Source organism: Ixodes scapularis, unplaced genomic scaffold (genome assembly GCF_016920785.2).
Source record: "Ixodes scapularis isolate PalLabHiFi unplaced genomic scaffold, ASM1692078v2 PGA_scaffold5__190_contigs__length_132052651, whole genome shotgun sequence".
NCBI classification, from domain to species: Eukaryota; Metazoa; Arthropoda; class Arachnida; order Ixodida; family Ixodidae; genus Ixodes; species Ixodes scapularis.
In genome coordinates, this window is record NW_024609880.1 from 13,115,145 (window position 1) to 13,133,444 (window position 18,300).

The following is an 18,300-nucleotide window of genomic DNA, read 5'->3' on the forward strand; positions in this document are numbered from 1 at the left end:
AAAAACGGAATTCTTACCGGAATCATCGTCCATGACGAGCGATGCAGTAGTAAAATTGCGAGGAAACCGACACTGCCGATACCTCCGAGTACGAGTAAATTTTGGCGCCAAATCAGCTGTATACAGGTCACGTGAACATTTAAAAGCGCGTTCGGTTGCCCAAAACAACTAATAAAACTGACGTCACGTTTACACCACGTGACCTTAAAAACTCATGAAAAGACATGATTACGTTTAATACGCAAATATGACGGGTAAAAAAAACGTAAAATGTGTATTAATATATTGTTATTTATAATTTGTGTTAGCCAGTATGCTGTCCTTAGATTTGATATACTAAATGAATGCACACTAGCGCTAGCATACCTGCCGGAAACATTTACATGTTTACGTCTAGGTCTTGCCCAATGAAGGTGGGCTAATCACGTGACAAATTTGCTTGGAACTTTGGAACGGTAATATCCGAAGGTTTTAGTTTTGTACCCTCAATATTGAAAGCCAAGCATTTGCCGACGAGCGTGGAGATCGCACCCCTTGGCGTTCATGTAGCCGGCTGCGTGAGTATGCCTACTTTCCCGTACTCTAGACTGCAATCGGTCCGTACTACGAATGTCGGCTCCCCTGTGCTTTATCGTTCATCGACTTGCGGTCGCAGCATATGATCAAGCGATGCGGGTGTGTTTATGCACTCCCACGAATTGCTGTTTGGTCAGGCTGTGGCCCATTCATCGCGCAGTATGCTCGATTCCATCCGTCAAGAGGTGAAACTGGCTTATCGCACTACCGGTTTCTCCGATCCCCGACGCGTCGATCTGCGGACAGTTTATTCATTCGAATGAATGGAATGACCCCTCGCTCGGATTGGTCCGTAAGCTCGACCGTCGGCACGGTTCACTGGTTACACGGGCACCGCAGTCCCTCCTACCTGACCCGCTGGAATCAAAGCGCGCACTTCTCGAAGGCCGCCTACGAAGCGCACAAAAGCAAACCGCGGCCCATCTCGATGTCGGGGGGTTATCGAAGGGCAGTCGGTGCGTCATCGGGGAACGTGTCGGACGCGATAGCTGTCTTCAGTTCCGGCGCGTTCTCGCCACTTGGCATTGGTTTCCGCGTGATCGCGGCGCGCCTGTCACTGCCTAATTGGCAGCGATTTGCGGCCTCCGAAGAACACCGGCTCTCTGACGCAACTCCAGAAACCCGGCTGTGCAGACGCCGGCGTTACGCAATTCGCCAGCCGGTCGACACGTCGTCAGAGTTAAGTGCCTGCGCTGGCCGACTCCTGGGACCTTGTGTTCGTCGCGTGCCACTAGGACGTCAGGTTCGAAAGCTTCTCCCTTCAACGCATACATGCATGCTGATAATTGAAACGCCTGATTTTAGCGCCTTTCGCTTTTCCTTCTTGTTTTTTATGTAATAGGAGATTATTGTTTGTCTGCATCAATGACGTCGGTTGCTTCGAGGAAAATATATACATACATATAGCCTGAGTGGCTGCTTGTGCAGTCAGACCAGCCGACAGACTTGCCTCTATGTTCACTTGAAGTAACTGGTCTTGAGTGTAGCCTTCATCCCACAGGTACGATTTTGGCTTTGAATCCAATCACTTTGTTTGGCCGAGAACTTTTGCAAGGAGAGCACATTTGAATGCCACAAACTCACACCCAGTCCTTCTGCTCTTGGGATTGTGCACGATAGCTTCCTTCTGCTAGCGCTGAGCGAGGTTGGGTCACGTTATTGAGCTACGTTAGTTAAGGACCGAGGCACAGATAGAATATGTTCAAGCAAGGTTAGACTTCGTCTCATTCATTTTCACTTTTCATATGCTGTCTCCATATCTGTCGTATGTTACGGGAATGGCATTCCCATCGACTATTTTGGGATGTATGGAAGTGCTCCAAACAACATAACCAGAAAGGCAATTAGCAACACGGGTCCAGTTTTTTTTTTTTTTAATACACTTGCATTTCGTAATAAAAACTAAATAGTATGGAAAGAACAAGGACAAAAGTTGCACTAAGACCTTTAACTTAGTTGCAAGTGCCTGTTTGAACTTTACGTGTTTCCTTCATCTTTGACATTATTACGACGATCAAAGTTTGTCACATTAAAGCTAGCCAGACATCTCAGCATCTTACATTTTTGGACAATGATTGAACGTCCTGAGACGAAGATGCCTGACTGTGCAGGAAGTAATACAAGGTGGATAGTTTCAAGAAACTCCCATGCATTCAATTTAAACTAATGTCAGCATGCGAGGTTAACAACATAAATGTGCTGTTTGCAGTATACTTTGCATGGCTCCAAATATGAGGGCTGTGTTATCTGCAGCATGCCATGGACGAGACCATTTTTGCATGAGTCTGACCAGGAAGCTGGTACAAAAAATGAAGGTCAAAATTCTTACCGCCTGCGATCATCAGTAGATTCTTTTCAAAATTCAGTCTAGTCGCCCTGTCTAGAGGCATAGCAGACACACTAATGGCGACAGTACGCAGCTTCTCCACACCGGGAGAAGTGAATGTCTTCGAAAGCATCAGGCTAAAGTGGAGAATTTATTTTAACAACATGGGGTTCTCTTACGTTGCTTTTGATTTACGAAGTCGAGGGTGCTTGATTAATACAAGCTTTGTATTGGAGCTTATTAGACTGCCACTAGATGGCTCTGACTTTTTGAAAAGGCTCTATTGGCCAGAATATATTAAGCGTTTAGCGATGTATGCAAATTATTTTTTTTTCTGTTTTGTATTTTATATACTTGTGGTACAGGGCAGTTTAACCCCACAGGGACCTAGAAGTGGATCATTGAAAGTTCTCCACGACTTTAATTATCCATGAAATACATCCACGACTGTTGCAGGTATTAATGAAAGGCAGCCAGAACTTCGTTAGTCACCGATGAAAGGCATCCACAACTCTCTTAGTTTACAGTTAGAATGACTGCTTTGCTTCCCTAGTGCCAATGAATGTCTTTGATCCAAGGCCAGCAGGAAGCAAAGATAAATGTAGACAGACGCGGTCTTCAGCACGCTGCTGCACACACATCCTATACGGCCGAGTGGAGGTTAATCATTTTATTTTCTCATTGTCGCCGCGGTGTGCGAGGGTGACAGTTGAGTCCCTCTGGAAGGTGCAGTGTCCACCTTATCTAAGCTCTCAGGTCGAGCAGCTTTCCAATGGACGGACCGGCAGACCTTGAGTCTTGCCTCAGATTAGATAGGCAGTCGGAAGAGACCATGCAGGCTTTCGAGAAGACGCGCACGATCGGTCTCGGTGCTTCATTGTCAGTGTGTTCCAACGTGTGGCCTCGCCATACTTTTGCTCTTCCACATTGACCGAACAAAGAGTGGGGCGATGGGTGAGCTAACATCATTGCTTCCAGAGGACTGGCAATAAGCTTCCGGGCCTCTCGACTTTCGTCGGTTTGCGCCACGCTGGCTTCGACGACTCTAGTTAACAGGATGAGTATAGGAACCTGTTTTGTGGGGTATGGCGATGGCGAAGCAAACGTCGGAAAGGAGCCTACATTCTCTCTCTACATCGATAACGACGACTTCACCTTGTTCATTTGTCATTGCTTTTGGGGTGCATTGAAACGGTAACCCGGGAGACACTTAAACTTGGTTATCGGGGCGTCGTTTCTTGGAGGTATCTGGCACCTCAAAATAATGTGAAATCGGCGGACTCGATTCTAGAAGAAAGGAAAAGCGAGCCTCAAACATCGGCGCAGCACAGAGCGTCGAGCCCGATTGCGGACGACGTCGGCATCACGCCGAGCAGGCTTAGCGACGGCGTCCTGCCGGTGCTCTGCGGGACGAGGACGGCAGGGACGTCAGGAAACTCGTTAGCGCAAACGGACATGAAGAGGTCGGGGAAGAGTTTGGGCCCCCTTCGTTGCATTTGTCTCTGTTTGCGCATCCCAGAGTCTGGCATCGTGCAGGAACTAGTGCAACAGACAGGCAGGTCTTTGAGTTGTCTGGCGTCCAGCGCGGGGTTCTTGCCTCAGAGAACGCTTGGGTTACGTTGCGAAAGCGTAAACGCGCGGCTAAAAGCGACAAGTGTGCATCGGAGGCTCGCCCTACACTCGTTGTCCGGTCGACGACCGTGTCCCACCCTGGCTAAAGGTGGTAGGCTAGGGGCTCCAATCTGGACACTGGGCGAAAAAGTCTGTGAGCAATTGGCGCTTGGGATTCGCCAACGCCGCACTTGACCATGCGCCGGCCAATCATAGCCACCAGAATTCTCGCCGACTTTTCTTCCAAGGGACCAGATTGGGGTTCCAAGTGAGAAAAGTATGGAGGTGCTAGGGACTTAATACTGTTTTAGAGGAGAAACCTTTTTTTTTTCATTTGTGTCTAATGTGTAATGCTGTCCTTTACTAAGGATGATTGGTTAATGATAATCGTCCTTATTTTTATGGCACCCCCAAACGTCAGTATAATGGTACGGACGAGGAAACAAATGTCTGCTTCTTCGTTTCATAACTGCTGCACTTTTTTGTGTCACTTTTAGTAGAGGCGAGTTTCTCTCAAAACATCCAGCACAAGAAGCTTCTTAACATCCACTTTGTTTTGTTTGTTCTTTTCGTTTTGGGATTAGCGTTGGCCGTGATGCGAATACAGCTTGTCCACCATGATGTCATTGTGTCTTATTCCCTCTTCTTGAATTGTGCAGACCTGAGTAAGTGTGGACCCCAAATCATGTCTGGCGCACAGAGGAAGCGGATGCGGACGGAGGGCAACTCTACCTCTAACGACAGTCCCGCTACAAAACGGATGGTGGGTGCATTTCATTGTGTCTATGTGTGGCCACTTCCTGTACGTAATGTATCTGTGAGGCACGCAAGGTTTTCGGTACTTCAGAAGGAGGGGAAGCTCTGTTATCAGGAACTCGTTGATGTACAGTAAAACCTCGTTATAACAAAATGGGATATGACAAACTAATGGATATAACAAAGCAATCATAATTCCCGTTGCTTGCTAATAGTGGGAAGAAATGGACATCGGCTGTAACAAACTAATGGTTATAACGAAATAATTACGACCGCTCCTTCAACTTCGTTATAACGAGGTTTTACTGTATCTCGTGTTTGACAAGGTTCAGAAGATAAAGCCCGGGTTTTATTTTTCCGGTTGAAATTTGGGGAAATGCTTGGTTTTCTCTAACCAACATTTGAGAACGACCGGGATCATTCTTGTAGATTTCGAGATTTGGGACATTCCGGGTCGTATCTTTTTTTGCCGCGAGTAGACGACTCAGTACTGTCGTCGCTTGTGGGATAATTTTGGCCAATGTTTCAGTTTGAGTTGCAGCTCTTTCTACAATTATCTCTGTTACGGGGTTACCACATTTGAGTAGCCCCAGTGCCACAGACCATTTTCTATAGATGGCAAAACTGGAGGAGATACAAAGATTTTAGAGACACCGTTTGAATCATTGGTCTTCCATCTCCACCCGCATGTTTTGCGCACTGCCATTCCCTCCTCCGTGCCGTGCTTCGAAGCCTAGTTGAAGCTTCATTGTGACTGCAGAGTACTTCGGCTTTATTTATTAATCTCGTTGTTTGTTTGTACCCCGAATGTTTGTACGTATGAGGAAAGGCTTTCATCGTTTGGGAGAAACTGAATCTTGCCAAGCTCTCTGGATTCACGAAATAGGATGCGACGTCTCATGGGAAATGGCCTCAAATAAGGAATTTCCCGACTTGTCCCTTTAAGAGCGAACATGCGAAGTCTTTCGGCTTTCTCAAAAATCCCTCTCCAGTTTCCCTTCCTGGTTGCTCGAATGCAGCGGGTCCTATCTCTAGTCACCGTTAAAGGAAGGAGTAAATGTTTTCTTCTTCCCTGTTTAGTGTCTACATTTAAGCGGCTTTAAGGGAGGTGTAGGCACGTTTGAGGAGCTTGGAAAGTCGAGAATTTCTTTTACGACGTTAAATTCCGTCTGTTTCGTACCAGTGATAACGGCGGGGAAGCTTGCTTCGGATGGACGGATGAATGGGAGTGGTTCTACCCTCTGTATTGGCAGCAGCTTGCGCTACCTAGCCCAGCCGACGGTAAACGTGTCGGTGCTGGCCGCGCGCTAGGCAAATCAATCCTTTTGCCGTTGTCTGTTATCGTGGTTGTTATCTGGGCCTCTTTAGGAGTGCGTTCCGCCGACGAATCTTCCTTGTCACCCGCGTCGTGGCCACTCAGTTGGCGTGGCGTGATGAGAGCCCCTAGACTGGTAAGTTCCAGGTTTATTACGGTGGAACCTCTGTGAAGTCTGCTATGGGGACCAGTGGAGCAAAGTTGCGGTGCTTGTATGGGCTTTCGAGATGCCGGTGCATTGAGGGCTTCCTCCTAAAAAGCTGAGTCTTTTATAGGGAGGATACTATATCACAGTCCACTACTCATACCTGCCAACTCTTCCGAATTTTTCGTAAAATGTACGCATTGGGACTAATTTTACGATTTTACGAATCTTGCTTCAAATCTTACGAAAAATATATTTTTTAAATTTTTTGTTTATTTTATTTTTTTTTTTGTTGTTTTTGTAACTTCGTTGTTGGCGGTATCTTGCACCGCCACAAGAGGACGATAGGTACCGTCCACAGCAGCGTCGTGGTTTTTACTATCCGTCTATCCGGTGGCCACGGATCGAAAACCAATCCAAAGCTCAAAGCCTTTGTTTATGTGTTCGGCGGTGCACGGGTGCACGTTGGTTCGTCGTGTTCAGACGTTGTTGGGCCTCGTTGTTTCCACCAGTTTCGAGGCGAGAAGTATGGCGTCTGTGTTTGTTGCACATGTAACTGTAGCATTCTCCTGGTCACTGTGGCTTCACGGCGCAATGCCGAACTCCAAACCTCAAAAGAGGTACTTTCAGGTGTTCCTGAAGTCCTACACGTCGAAATTTCCATGCTTCGTGCCGCCCAAAAAGCGAGAGAAGTTTGGATTCTGTAGCATGTGCACGTGTGATGTAAGCGTTTCACACGCTGGCCAGGCTGACATTAAGCTGCACATCGCTTTGCGTAACCCCCCCCCCCCCCCCCCCCCCCGCCACGGCCGCTGGACTTTTACGAATTTGAAAGTCCACAGGTTGGCAGGCATGACTACTTTCTGGGTTAATAGTGAACATCTTTTGAGGTTGTGTGCGTGCGTTAAGAGAAGCTGTGTGAGACTCCAATTATGCTTTTCTCGAAGGGCCGACGTGTATCTGATTTAGTTAGATTTTATTTGCTCGGGCATCGACAGCTCGTTAACGACATTTATCCCTTTGCTCTAAAGTTGCCGATAGCCTGTGTGTGGAACTTTGGGGAATGTAACATTCCTTACTTTCTTTCGCTACTTTTATGTATTGGTGATTTCTCGTGCACCATAACCAGTGCATTGGGTTCTAGCAGTGCTCGTTGGAAGTGCAGTGCTCGTTGGAAGTATGGCACTTAGGAGAATTATCAACATATATCTGAGGTTCTTCTCTTGGTGCTAACAGATGTTTTAAACAAAGAAGAGCTATGGCATTTCCTGTAAGTAGCAGAGGATCACACGTGATGTGGTTTGTTTAACATTGCCTCCCTGTATTCAGACCCTGCTTGTTTTTTGTGTAATATTTTCTTAGAAGTGTTCTGAACCTCCCAAAATGATGTAAAGCACAAAAGTCATGGCTCAATAATATGGACATATTCATGCCCTATAGTCGGTGACAGGTCAAGAACAAAGTGGGAGCTCCTCCCACCCCTTTACACTTCAGCGGAGCGAAGGGTTGAGAGGAGGTCACCTCCTCTCCAGCGTTTGCTCTACTAAAGTGGAAAGAGGTGGGAGGAGCTTCCACTTCGTTCCTGACCTGTCGCCGACTATAGATAGATTGTGGATAATAATGAATTGAGGTAGAGATCACAAATAATGCTAAAGACACTGCTTATGCGAAAACAAAATCCCGAGACTCAACTGCACAGAAGCTTGGGTACCTACTTTCCTTTCCAGAAAGCATTTATCCAAGTAGCAGAGGAAGTGTTCTGACTTTACTTTCATGCACGGGGGGTACACGTGACTTATAAATGTAATATCCAGCCGTGGGACACGGGGACAGAAGGGCAAGTGACTCCTTTGGTCGGAAAGTGCCTTAATACTCAGATCATTGTTTGGTGTCCAGATCCTGTATATTTTACAATCAGGGCAAACAGCAGTGGTCAATAGTGAAAGCTCTGAACATACTTTGTGACCCAGGGGTTCTATTAATCCATATTTGTGTGTATGCTTGTGGACCATCTTCAGAAATCTTGTGTCCATAATAATGAGACAAAAAAGCAAGTACTTTTGAAACTGGCTGTCCAGAAGGCGGGCAGAATTGTACGGGGGCATTTCGGCCCCCATATATTTTGTCTCTGATAGTGTGTCCAGATCAGTGAGACGTGGCTATACCAAGACAAAAATTGTCCCTCTGGACATTAAGCATGGTGTGCAGTGCGCAGGCTGTCGCCAACTTTTTCTAGTTTTAGAGTGCAGCTCTTAGGTACCCGTTTCCGGCTTGAGCAGCATCGCTGTTGGCGTTGGCGTAACCGTGCGGTGCATTATGGGAAACATCCCATAATAAACCGCGCCCGAGCGACGTTTCGGCGCAGTGCCGAAACATTGCGTCACTTTATTAAAGTCACATGATGTTTTGGCACTGCGCTGAAACGTTGCATGACGTCCCGTGTTTCATGCATAAAAAAGGAGGAGGGGAGAAGGAGAGGGTATGGATGAGGAGGAGGGGCATACCCTCCCCTCAGTACCCTCCCCTTCTCCTCCTCGAGGGCTGCGCTCTAAACCGGTGTTACAAAAAGTTGTAAACGTCTTTCTTACTTTTTTTTTTTTGCATTGGTAATGTTGTTACTAAAATTAGTGTGCTGGGATGTGCTCATTCGAAGCACCAACTCTGGCAATAAAATGGAGAAAGTGTCGATGTCGCGTTTGCACCGAGTGTCGTGCAGTCCGCTCTCAAATTCGACTAAATCATGTCATGCCACGCACTGCACAAAGTGCTCTTAGGCCTTTCAGTTTTTAATAAAAGTGAGCTACGGATCAAATTTTATTTTTTGACTCGTCGTGTAAACTGATATGTGCTCACCCACTTATGTTGACTTAGTTCCACTCTGAATGTATGTAGCAGTTTACAGTCTAGTTGTTAACATACAGCTGAGGGGGCAGCCAGCACTTGGATGCACGGGCTTCTGCCTTTTGGCTGCCTCAGGCTCTCGGCTGTATGGAAGTAAAGCCAATAAACTCCTTTGAATCTTTGTGTTTCAGCAAAGACTTTTCTAAACTCCCCAAAATAAGGGTGGTGGAGAAAAAAAGAAACTGTTTCCAGGAACAAACTGCCAGCCACGGTGGAAGTCAGTGATTGGAGAAAGCAATCTAATTAGTGTAATTATAAACTAAAATTACTAAAAAAACTTCAAAATGTTTTTAAGATAAACATACGTTTTCAATTGGAAACCTACCGAGTGTTATTGAAAACCATTAAGAGGGGGACATGGGCCTAAATTTCAAACTTGTTTTAAAAGATTCATTTTTTTTTTTATTTGAAGTTTTCAATTCTAGAAATTAATTATACACGCTTTAAGTTTGATAACCATGCACCAAATAGTTACGTTCATATAAAAGATTTTCAACACATTGTGAAGCAGTGACGAAGTAAAGGAATTCTATGTCCGAATGCATTTTCCTCAGTTCCACTTTTTGCTACAAATTTCATGGAAGGAATCTTTTGTTTGAAGGTAAAAGATTTTTGATACCACAATCAAGATGTTTCTAAACTGAAATTTACTGGGAAATTGGGCTATCTACTTTATTTTGTTATAAGTACTTATTGAGGAAGAACTATGTTTTCAAAACTTGACATAAGACAGATATGCATCTCATATTTCGAGATAATAACTCTTCCTGAAATATTTACATTTGAGTTTAAAAACTAGATAGCCCAAAGACCCACATCTCCCACTTTATATTCAAGCAGTCAAAATAGTGTTTAATAGCTTCATTTGCATGTAATAGATATCTTAACGAAGAGTGACACATCTTGATATGCAGGTATGAAAAATTGCCCTAGAGAGCTGAAAGTTTGCACAATACACCTACATCTGATGTTAAATCTGCCCTACAAATTTCATTCCGATCCCTTGAGTAGTTCAGAAGTTAAATCTCTGGCTAGTGTCCCTCCTTAAATCAACTAATTTTAAAAAGATATAAAGCAGGTGCAACATATTACTGCAAAACAGATGCTCAATTTGGGTGCATTTCTAGGTTTCGGTTTCCTATTGGAGCTCATCTTTGTGCCAGCATTCCTGCTGCCCAGTGGCCAAGGCATGCAACAAACGTGCGCCATACTTTCTTCCGTCCTACGAGGGAGGCTAGGCGGTAGCTTTGTGCCTTGGCCATGGGAGGCAGGACCACAGGCACAAAGATGTGCTGCATATGGAAACTGAAGCCTATAACTGGCATCCGAATTGAGCGTTTGTTTGGAATGCAGCAATATGTTGCACCTGCCTTACAGCTTTATAAAATGAGTTGATTTGGTGGTTTGCAATGATGCTCGGCAGGTTTTTAATTGAAACTCCATGTCTATCTTCCAAATTAAAAAGATTATTAGTAAATTTTAGTTAATCATGACGCTAATTAGTATGTTTTCTGCAATCCCTGACGTCCGTCGTGGCTGTCAGTTTTTGTTCCCGGGAACAGATTCTTTTATTTGTGTCAACCACTTTATTTTTGGGATTTTTGGAAGTCTTCACTGAAATACAATCTTTGTTTACTGCTTCCTTTCTGAGGGGCAACTGTTGGTAATGAGCAGATCCACGTCATTTGTTTTCCAAAAGGTTAATTTTATTCACCCAGAACTTTGCCTGCAGTGGGCAACATTAATCCCATGCTGTCAGAACCATGCTTAACCACATAGCACAAACAGTGATGATTGTATCATTTACCGGAAAATTACCCAAATATCGAAGAGTGCCATCTTACAACAAAATTTTGACAACTTTGTCAACCAACACGGGTACCTGGAGATTAATCCTGTCCAGGCGTGTTGGTGTCATATTTCGCAGGAAGGGAGGTACGCCTTGAATTGGTCACAATGTGAAATGCACCACTAGGAGAAACCTTCGGTGAATTTTGAAAATGCTGCTTACAGGTGCCAGTTTTTTCACCCGTATGGCAAACGCCCTGGTACTGCCCTAATTATGAGAAAAAAGCCAGCCTATTTCTTAGATTTGAATGCTGTGAGGACAACTTATATTATTCTTGGGCAATTAATAGTAAGACTGAAAAGTTGCAATCTAAAAATTAAGATTCTCTAACGAGTGATCTTATTAGTAATATTCTATCAGCCTGTTTTTTCATTGTTGTTTTTTGCATCAACAGAAACTGGTTGCATTTTTACCCTGCTTTCATCAAGCTGTTTTTCAATGCAAAATTTGATATTGAAGATCTGATTGCGGGCTTTAACTGCAAGCTGAATCTGTGCAGTTCTCTCTACCAGTGGGGAAGAGAGGGTGGGAGTGTAATTGGTCATTTTTAGAAAATTGAAAATGCCAGTGCACATTGATGCTACGAAAGTTTACTCTTATACTCTAAGAAGTTACTGCGGAATACCAAGCATGGTGGGGGCTTGCACTGGCGCAAGTTGTTTACGTACTGAACTTTAAAATTAACTAATAGAAGTCAGGAAGTTTTCAAAAGCTTGAAGCTAGAAAAGTAAAAATGTTACCTACTGTCGAACTTCTGTCGTAATAATCTGCTGATTTTGGGTGGTTGTTGGGAAAGTATCTTGCAGCAGGTGTAAATTACATCCTGCACCTTTACAAACCTGTGAATGCGAGAACCAGTTCAGCAGTCATTTGCCAGTACTACTGGCTCCCGCCTCCCTTTTTTTTTTTTTTTGCTCAGATTGGGTTGTTTTGTGTGTTTGTGATCTGAAGACCTTTGTCATCGCAACAAACCCCATACACTCAAACATGTTGCGTGTGCTAACTGTTATCCTGGAAGCAGTTCTGTTATCATCATTGTAAAGAACATGCTTATTTGATAAAAGGTTTGCAAAAATATTTGTTAAGCTTGGAAGGCTCCAAAATGTCTCTCGTGTCTGTGGCACTTCTTTTTTCTGATTAAAAAAAAACATATTTTCGGAACATAGTCAAATGAAGGCAACCTTCAGTACAGACTTTATGTTTTCACTTATCTAGTTTTTGCCCTGAACTTGATGTTTTCTCTGACTACATTTCACACAATCAGACTTTTCGTCCTGTCAGATACATGGCTTGCATGTGAGTTTATCACGCCATGCTGCTGGTCATTCTTGCTGCTTGTTGTCAAGAAAAACAAATGGGGTGGGTGATTCGGTGGTGTACAATGTGGGAGGTACGCACTCAGCGGCTTGGCCCCTGCAGTGGCCGCCGATAAGACCTCAATGCAGGCCACGTATGAATGCAACAAAAAATCTTAAACACTCTAGTCCTACATGCATAGTCAGAATTTCACAGGATGCATTTTTGCCAGTCTGTATCTATGTGCATAGGCCTGTATATTTGTGTTGTCTAAGGTTGTTTGTGCATGCACACACACGTCTATACACGGACCGATATGCAATACTTTCCCACTGAATTTAGCTGCAAAGATCTCCCGCTTAAACTGGGTTTAATGCCTTTTCATAATGCACATAGCACTTGAAAGTCAAAAGCCAAACCTATAACTCAGTCTGCTTTAAAAATGCTAAACATGTAACAGCATGGAGATGCGTATTACAGTCGCCGACCGATTTTTCGGGTGCCGATAATTCTTCTATGTTGCGAACTTAAAGGAGGAACCGTGACCCACCCGATAGAAATATTGTATATTCACGACCAATGTTTTGGACAGCTTGAAGTTCGATTTTTCGAGCAAAATCGTCGCAAGCGATCAGTGGGAAACACCGCTGAGGAGCCGCCATTTTAGGTTCTATGTTGACTGCACATGGATTGGCTTGGTTCGGCAGTGCTACTTGAGTACTGCCAAGTCCTACTGCTGGCTGACGCTATGCTACAGCTTTTTTTTTTTCTCTAGCTGCGCATCATTATCATCATCATTGTTACAATTTTGCTTTGTTCATTCGCCATGCTGCAGTCGTGGACTTGCGCCTCTGATCTCGTCTCGGTGAATCATGTTTTCGGTCTGTGCTGGCTCGGACGTCGTGGCCCCGCCTGTTCTTCCGCTGCGGCAATGTGTCGCTACGAAGCACAGAAAGTACTTGACCATAAAGTATCAACTGCATCTAAGTGATGTGGCGTGCGACGAGACATGCAACTTGCTCGACGAGACAAACCGCATGAAAGCGACGGGAGCAAACGACCAAGGGGGTGAGCGATGTTTTCTAGAAATCCAAAAACCGAGCGACACGACGAGCGACAGTGAGAAAGCTATGTTGCTAGTCGCTGTCTCTCGTCACTGACGCCGTCGCCCGTCTCGTCGCTCACTAAATCGCTGGCATCCGGTTCAGCTTTAATGCTAAAAGAGAAGACAGCGATTCTCAAGCTAGCCGAAAGTGGCCGAACGCAAGCAGAGGCGTAGCTTGAAGCAAGGCACTATCGATGGCTTTTCTAAGCCCGCTTGGCCATAACAAAGGCATGTTTTTTAGTCTGCCGATTTTTCGGACTGCTCAATTATTCGGACGTTTCTTTGGTCCCTGCAAAGTCCGAAAAATCGGTCGGCGACTGTAGATAAAAATTGTTGGTAGGCATAAGGGGAACCGTTATATTAATTAAGCATTTCAAAGATGGCCACTGTGGGGCTTAATACATGCAGCTAGTTTTATGAATTGCTGCAGTGCTTAGTGCAAAATCTCGCTGGGTTGGAGTGGCGGGTGATACCTCGCGTGAGAGTGGTACGACCGGTGAAGATCCGGAGCACTTGCGGTATCTGCGTGTCCGTAGCCTTGGCATTCTTTTGCCGGAGTGATGAACATTGACTCCCGTCGTCTCGCTTTCTTTTTGCCGTGTCAGAAGATGATAGCGACGTGATAAGGGACTGTTCATGGCCACGCTCGCGCTGCAGTTCTCAAATTCGGCTAGCATGAACGATTTTATCGAAGCGTTTAGATCCCAGGTGCATCGGTTTGCCAGTTGCAGTTGGAAATGGGGGAAAGGGCCTCCCGTGTTTGTAATAGGTGCTTACTACGAGTAGGCTAAATCCACTAGGGGGATGCTGAGCAGTCAGGGGGGAGGAGGGGGGGGGGGGACTATGCAGTGGTGTCGGTGGTCTGTCATACTTAGCGCAAGAACGGGACATAATGTAGCTTCGATGACCTTTGGGATTTGTGCAGAGTAGGCAGAGTGGAAGGGCAAGGCCATCCTATATCGTGAAGTTGTCCGGCCTTGGGCAAACTATGAGGGGCAAAATAGAAAAACTCCGAAGCGTTGGCAAGAATGTTTGCAAGACTGCCTTTTAACTCCTTCCTTATCATGGGGAAAAGTGGTGCTTTTGGAACGATAGATGCAACAGATAGATTTTATTTCAAGAGTTATAGTCAATATATGACATGCTATGATGCATGAGAATGCACCCAGTCTTCACAAAAGAAACAAGAGTTTGAAATATGTGTTTAAACATTTTTTCTTTAATAGTTCTATTCAAAATTATTTTGAAAGAAAGATAACAAAGTTAAAATATCCACTACTACATAAAAGTGCAATACAAAATTTAAAAAAAAAAAAAATGCCTGAGAAAACTAAGTGTGCCCTTTTCCCACAGTTGTGGCGTCTAAATTTGAGCACTTTAGCTGATGCCGTCCTTTTCTGGTCCGTCGACAAAGTAGCCTTCATGGCACCAGTCAGAGGCGGTGTCTTTCTAATGGTGAAGTGCAGTTACTGTGTGTTTAGGGTGACCACCCGTCCCGCGACTCACGGGACTGTCCCGCATTGAGGGCTCGTGTCCCGCGTCCCGCGAGAAACTCCAAAATCTTCAAAATCTCCCGCATTTCACACTGCCGTAAATTTCACTCCGCAACTGATGGTGCTGCCGAACAACGTGGCACTGGGAAGCGCGGAGGTCGCTGGTGATCGTGGGGATTGAAATGGTACACCATTTTTTGTCCAAGCATTGCGGGAAGCGACCGTCGTTCTTGCAGGACAGGAGAACCGACGCGCATGCTCCGCTGTGCCTCTCCCTTTGGCAAAATTTTCTAAGAAGAATTGCTCAGCAAAAGTTTCAATATAAAATATTGTAATTATTTTGAAATCACTGTGTCAACGCAAAAGGGTTGCTGTGGATTTTTGTTTTAGTGAAGGCAGCCATAGAAGGCAAAAAGCCTACAACTCGCAACGGTCGAAAAAGAATATAATTTAAAAAAATTTGTATAGGACCATGTTGATAAAAGTAAGCGTTGACAGGAAACAATAACCCGAAAAAGATTTACTGTTTCTTATTTCCATGTGATGCATTGAGTTCTGCTATAGTCGATTTTTATATTTTCAACTTCGACACACTAATGACACATTTGGCATAAAGGATATATCGCTGGGAGTGAAAATAATTGAGCTTAATAGGCGCAATACAGTTATCAAGTGTATAAACAGCACAGGACATGAAATGTGTTAACAGAGCCTGGGTTTGTGGTGCGTGTTTTAATAAATTTCCCCCCCCCCCCCCTCTTGCGTGTCCCGCATTTCGCTAGCAGGAAAGTGGTCACCCCATGTGTGTTGCATGTCCTGCAGGACACATTTGTTTTCTGTTTGACCTTGGTTTTGTCATAGGGGTGTGTTCAGATAAGGACAGTATAAGGGGTGTCATATGTATTTTTTGTTTTCAATTAAATTTTTATACAAAGTAGCAAGACATGTCCGTCCACAACAGAGCAGATTTTGCTTTTGCAAGACACTTCCTTGATTTCATGAGAAAAAAATTGAGTCCGAGAGGAAACAAGAACTTTCCCAATTGCCTTTTAACACAACTTTGAGGTTCCCAAGAATAAGAAATGCAACTTTCTAGATCATTAATATTTTTATGCATAATGCACGCAAACAGGTCTTCTAGAGGTAATTAAATTAGTGCTATTTATGGTCATACTTAAGGAGAAAAAAATTGGCTAACCTGGCTTCTTGAGCAACTCCAATGTTTAGAGGATTTGTTAGTAAATTTTTAAGGTATTCTAGAATTATGTTTTCGAGCTGAAACTTTGCATGCAAAGTATTTCATGCTTTGTGCATATTTCATGAAATATATAGTGTATGTTATAAGTGATTTTTTTTAAAGTTGTGCCCAGAGAGTGTCTGAAATGGGAAAAGTCAAAATTATGCGTGCTTTGAGTGGCATTTAAAAAAAAATATGAATTGTCAATTTTTTTCAAACTATATCTGAGGGACGCTCAACAACCGGTAATTCCAGATCTGCAGACAGCTGTTGCAATATTTTGTTTTAAATTAGAAAAATAAATGTTTAGCCTGGTCTATGTTGCAGTCGATTAACGGTGGAGGGTTTCTTTTTTTAATGAGTAGTGGTACTCGGGCACTGCATGACACCGTGGTCATACTCGGTCATATTAAGGTGCAGGCATCACTAAACACTATAAAAAAAAAACTGAGCTGTTTTTTTAGTGATGTGGCTGATATTGCGTATGAAAACTGAACTCGGCAGCACGTTAGGCCCTTTGGGTGTAGTACCTGGTTGATTACACACTGAGCGGATGTTACGAGTCTTCTCCGCCAATTCAACATATCACGTTACAACGCGTCACGTGTGCCCCCGTCATAGGTCACGTGACGCCCGCACGGCAATGGATTGACTTCGACGGTTCGTAGCGTCTTCTGCCGTCCGTCATAAGGTAAACTGCAGCATAGGAACAGGCAACGTTACGAAAGCTTCTGCCCCGACCGATGGCGACAAAGATAAAAGATAAAGCTTTTTTTTTTTTAAATATTGTCAGAAATGTTTGTTTTTTGGCATTGATCCCGTGTTTGTGAATCAATATCTTAGCAATCGTTTTTATAAAGACTTCATATCCACATCTTTTTTTAGCTGTAGGTAAAATATATATAACAGAAAGTTTGACCATGCGATATAAATATCTCGTAAGATATGGGTTTGCAAATTTCAGACAGTTGCTCAAGGGGCCATGTTTGAGATTTTTTTTATAGAATTCACGTAATGTAACAAGCAACTATTATTATTTAGGAGAATTTACCTGGTCCCAGTCATTCTGTCTCAATATGATGGAACTTCTTGGAATTTTTAGAATAGCGAACCTAAAAGCTTTGCGTAAGCAAAGGAATAGCGTCTTCGCCATGCGCCAATCCAAAACGCGGTGCGATGTCGCCAGTTTTTGCATATGCAAGGCTTTTGGTATGCTCTTCTAAAACTTCCGAATGTTATTACCTACACCACTTGCTACGAAACATGGGCACTCCGGTGGTGTTCGTAAATGCAAGTGTGCACCTCTTCATGATGTACAACTTTTTGTGTCTGGTGTTTTAATTTTTTCTTGGCAAAATTTTTTTATTATTATTAATCTGCACTATAAATTAGGCAGTTGCCGTATAATCCCATAAGGGTGCCCACCCAGAATTAAGAGATAAATGGTGAAAAACGTAAGATGGGATATTTCTTTTTAATGAGAAAGCAAAACTTGATCAAAAATTAATGATAAAAAGAAGATAAACCTGCTACAAACTGCGCGACACGTGAATTGATACTTGAGATAGCGGACTGACGTCCCCCTGTATCCATTACTGTGTACAACTGGCTGAAATTCTTTCTTAAAATGATATCAGTTTGCTTCTAAGGTGCTCCAAGAAGAAATTGTTTTGCCTCAGTGCTCCAAAAGACAGACTTTTTGTTTCCCCCTTTCCCCTCTGCTCGCTTGCCATGCATGGTGTTTTTTTTTGTTTTGTTTTTTTCTCTTTTGCTTTGTTTACTTTTGAACTTGCATGTCAGCCTAGGCTAGGAATCTTGGGGGAGTCTACAGGCAAAACATTGCAGTATCTAAACAAACTTTCACGAAACTAGCATTCACATTTTTGCCAGAATAAGAAAAATGTTGATTGGCGGTATACTTTGCGTGTATGCAAGCAAAGAATTTGGTGACACTCAAACATTGTTTCATGAGCATTTCCTGTATAAAACACTAAAAACAATTAACAAAAAAAAAAAAAAAAAAAGATAGGATAGTTTTTTTTTATTTTTAGCTTTTTCTAAAAAAAAACCTAGAAACATCACCCATTCAACCTCTTCTTTTTTTGTTGTAATTTCAGGCAGCGGGAGAGTGGGCAATGAGTCGGGATATTGCGGTGATCGTTTCGATTTCGATTGCGCGATTCAAGGTCTT

The 18,300-nt window shown here is 43.7% G+C and overlaps 2 protein-coding genes across 13 annotated transcripts in view; one reads left to right on the plus strand and one right to left on the minus strand.

The window, feature by feature from the left end:
• Positions 1-99, minus strand: part of LOC8040571 (DNA polymerase alpha catalytic subunit) — a 165,697-nt gene extending 165,598 nt beyond the window's left edge. The window contains exon 1 of the mRNA XM_029966821.4: positions 18-99. Within this exon, the coding sequence (XP_029822681.2) occupies positions 18-33 (16 nt within the window). The 5' untranslated portion in view covers positions 34-99. The remainder of the gene's footprint in view (positions 1-17) is intronic.
• Positions 100-401: 302 nt separating this feature from the next.
• LOC8040572 (choline-phosphate cytidylyltransferase B) overlaps positions 402-18,300 on the plus strand; it is a 53,123-nt gene continuing 35,224 nt past the window's right edge. Inside the window, exons 1-2 of one of the 12 annotated variants that reach the window (XM_029966824.4) lie at positions 402-557; positions 4,672-4,775. In XM_029966824.4, the coding sequence (XP_029822684.2) occupies positions 4,698-4,775 (78 nt within the window). In that variant the 5' untranslated portion in view covers positions 402-557; positions 4,672-4,697. Of the gene's footprint in view, positions 562-1,016; positions 1,319-3,211; positions 3,356-4,671; positions 4,776-5,853; positions 6,220-18,300 lie in introns of those variants that run through there. The other 11 variants (XM_029966825.4, XM_040500105.2, XM_029966828.4 and 8 more) reach the window with 11 other exon arrangements.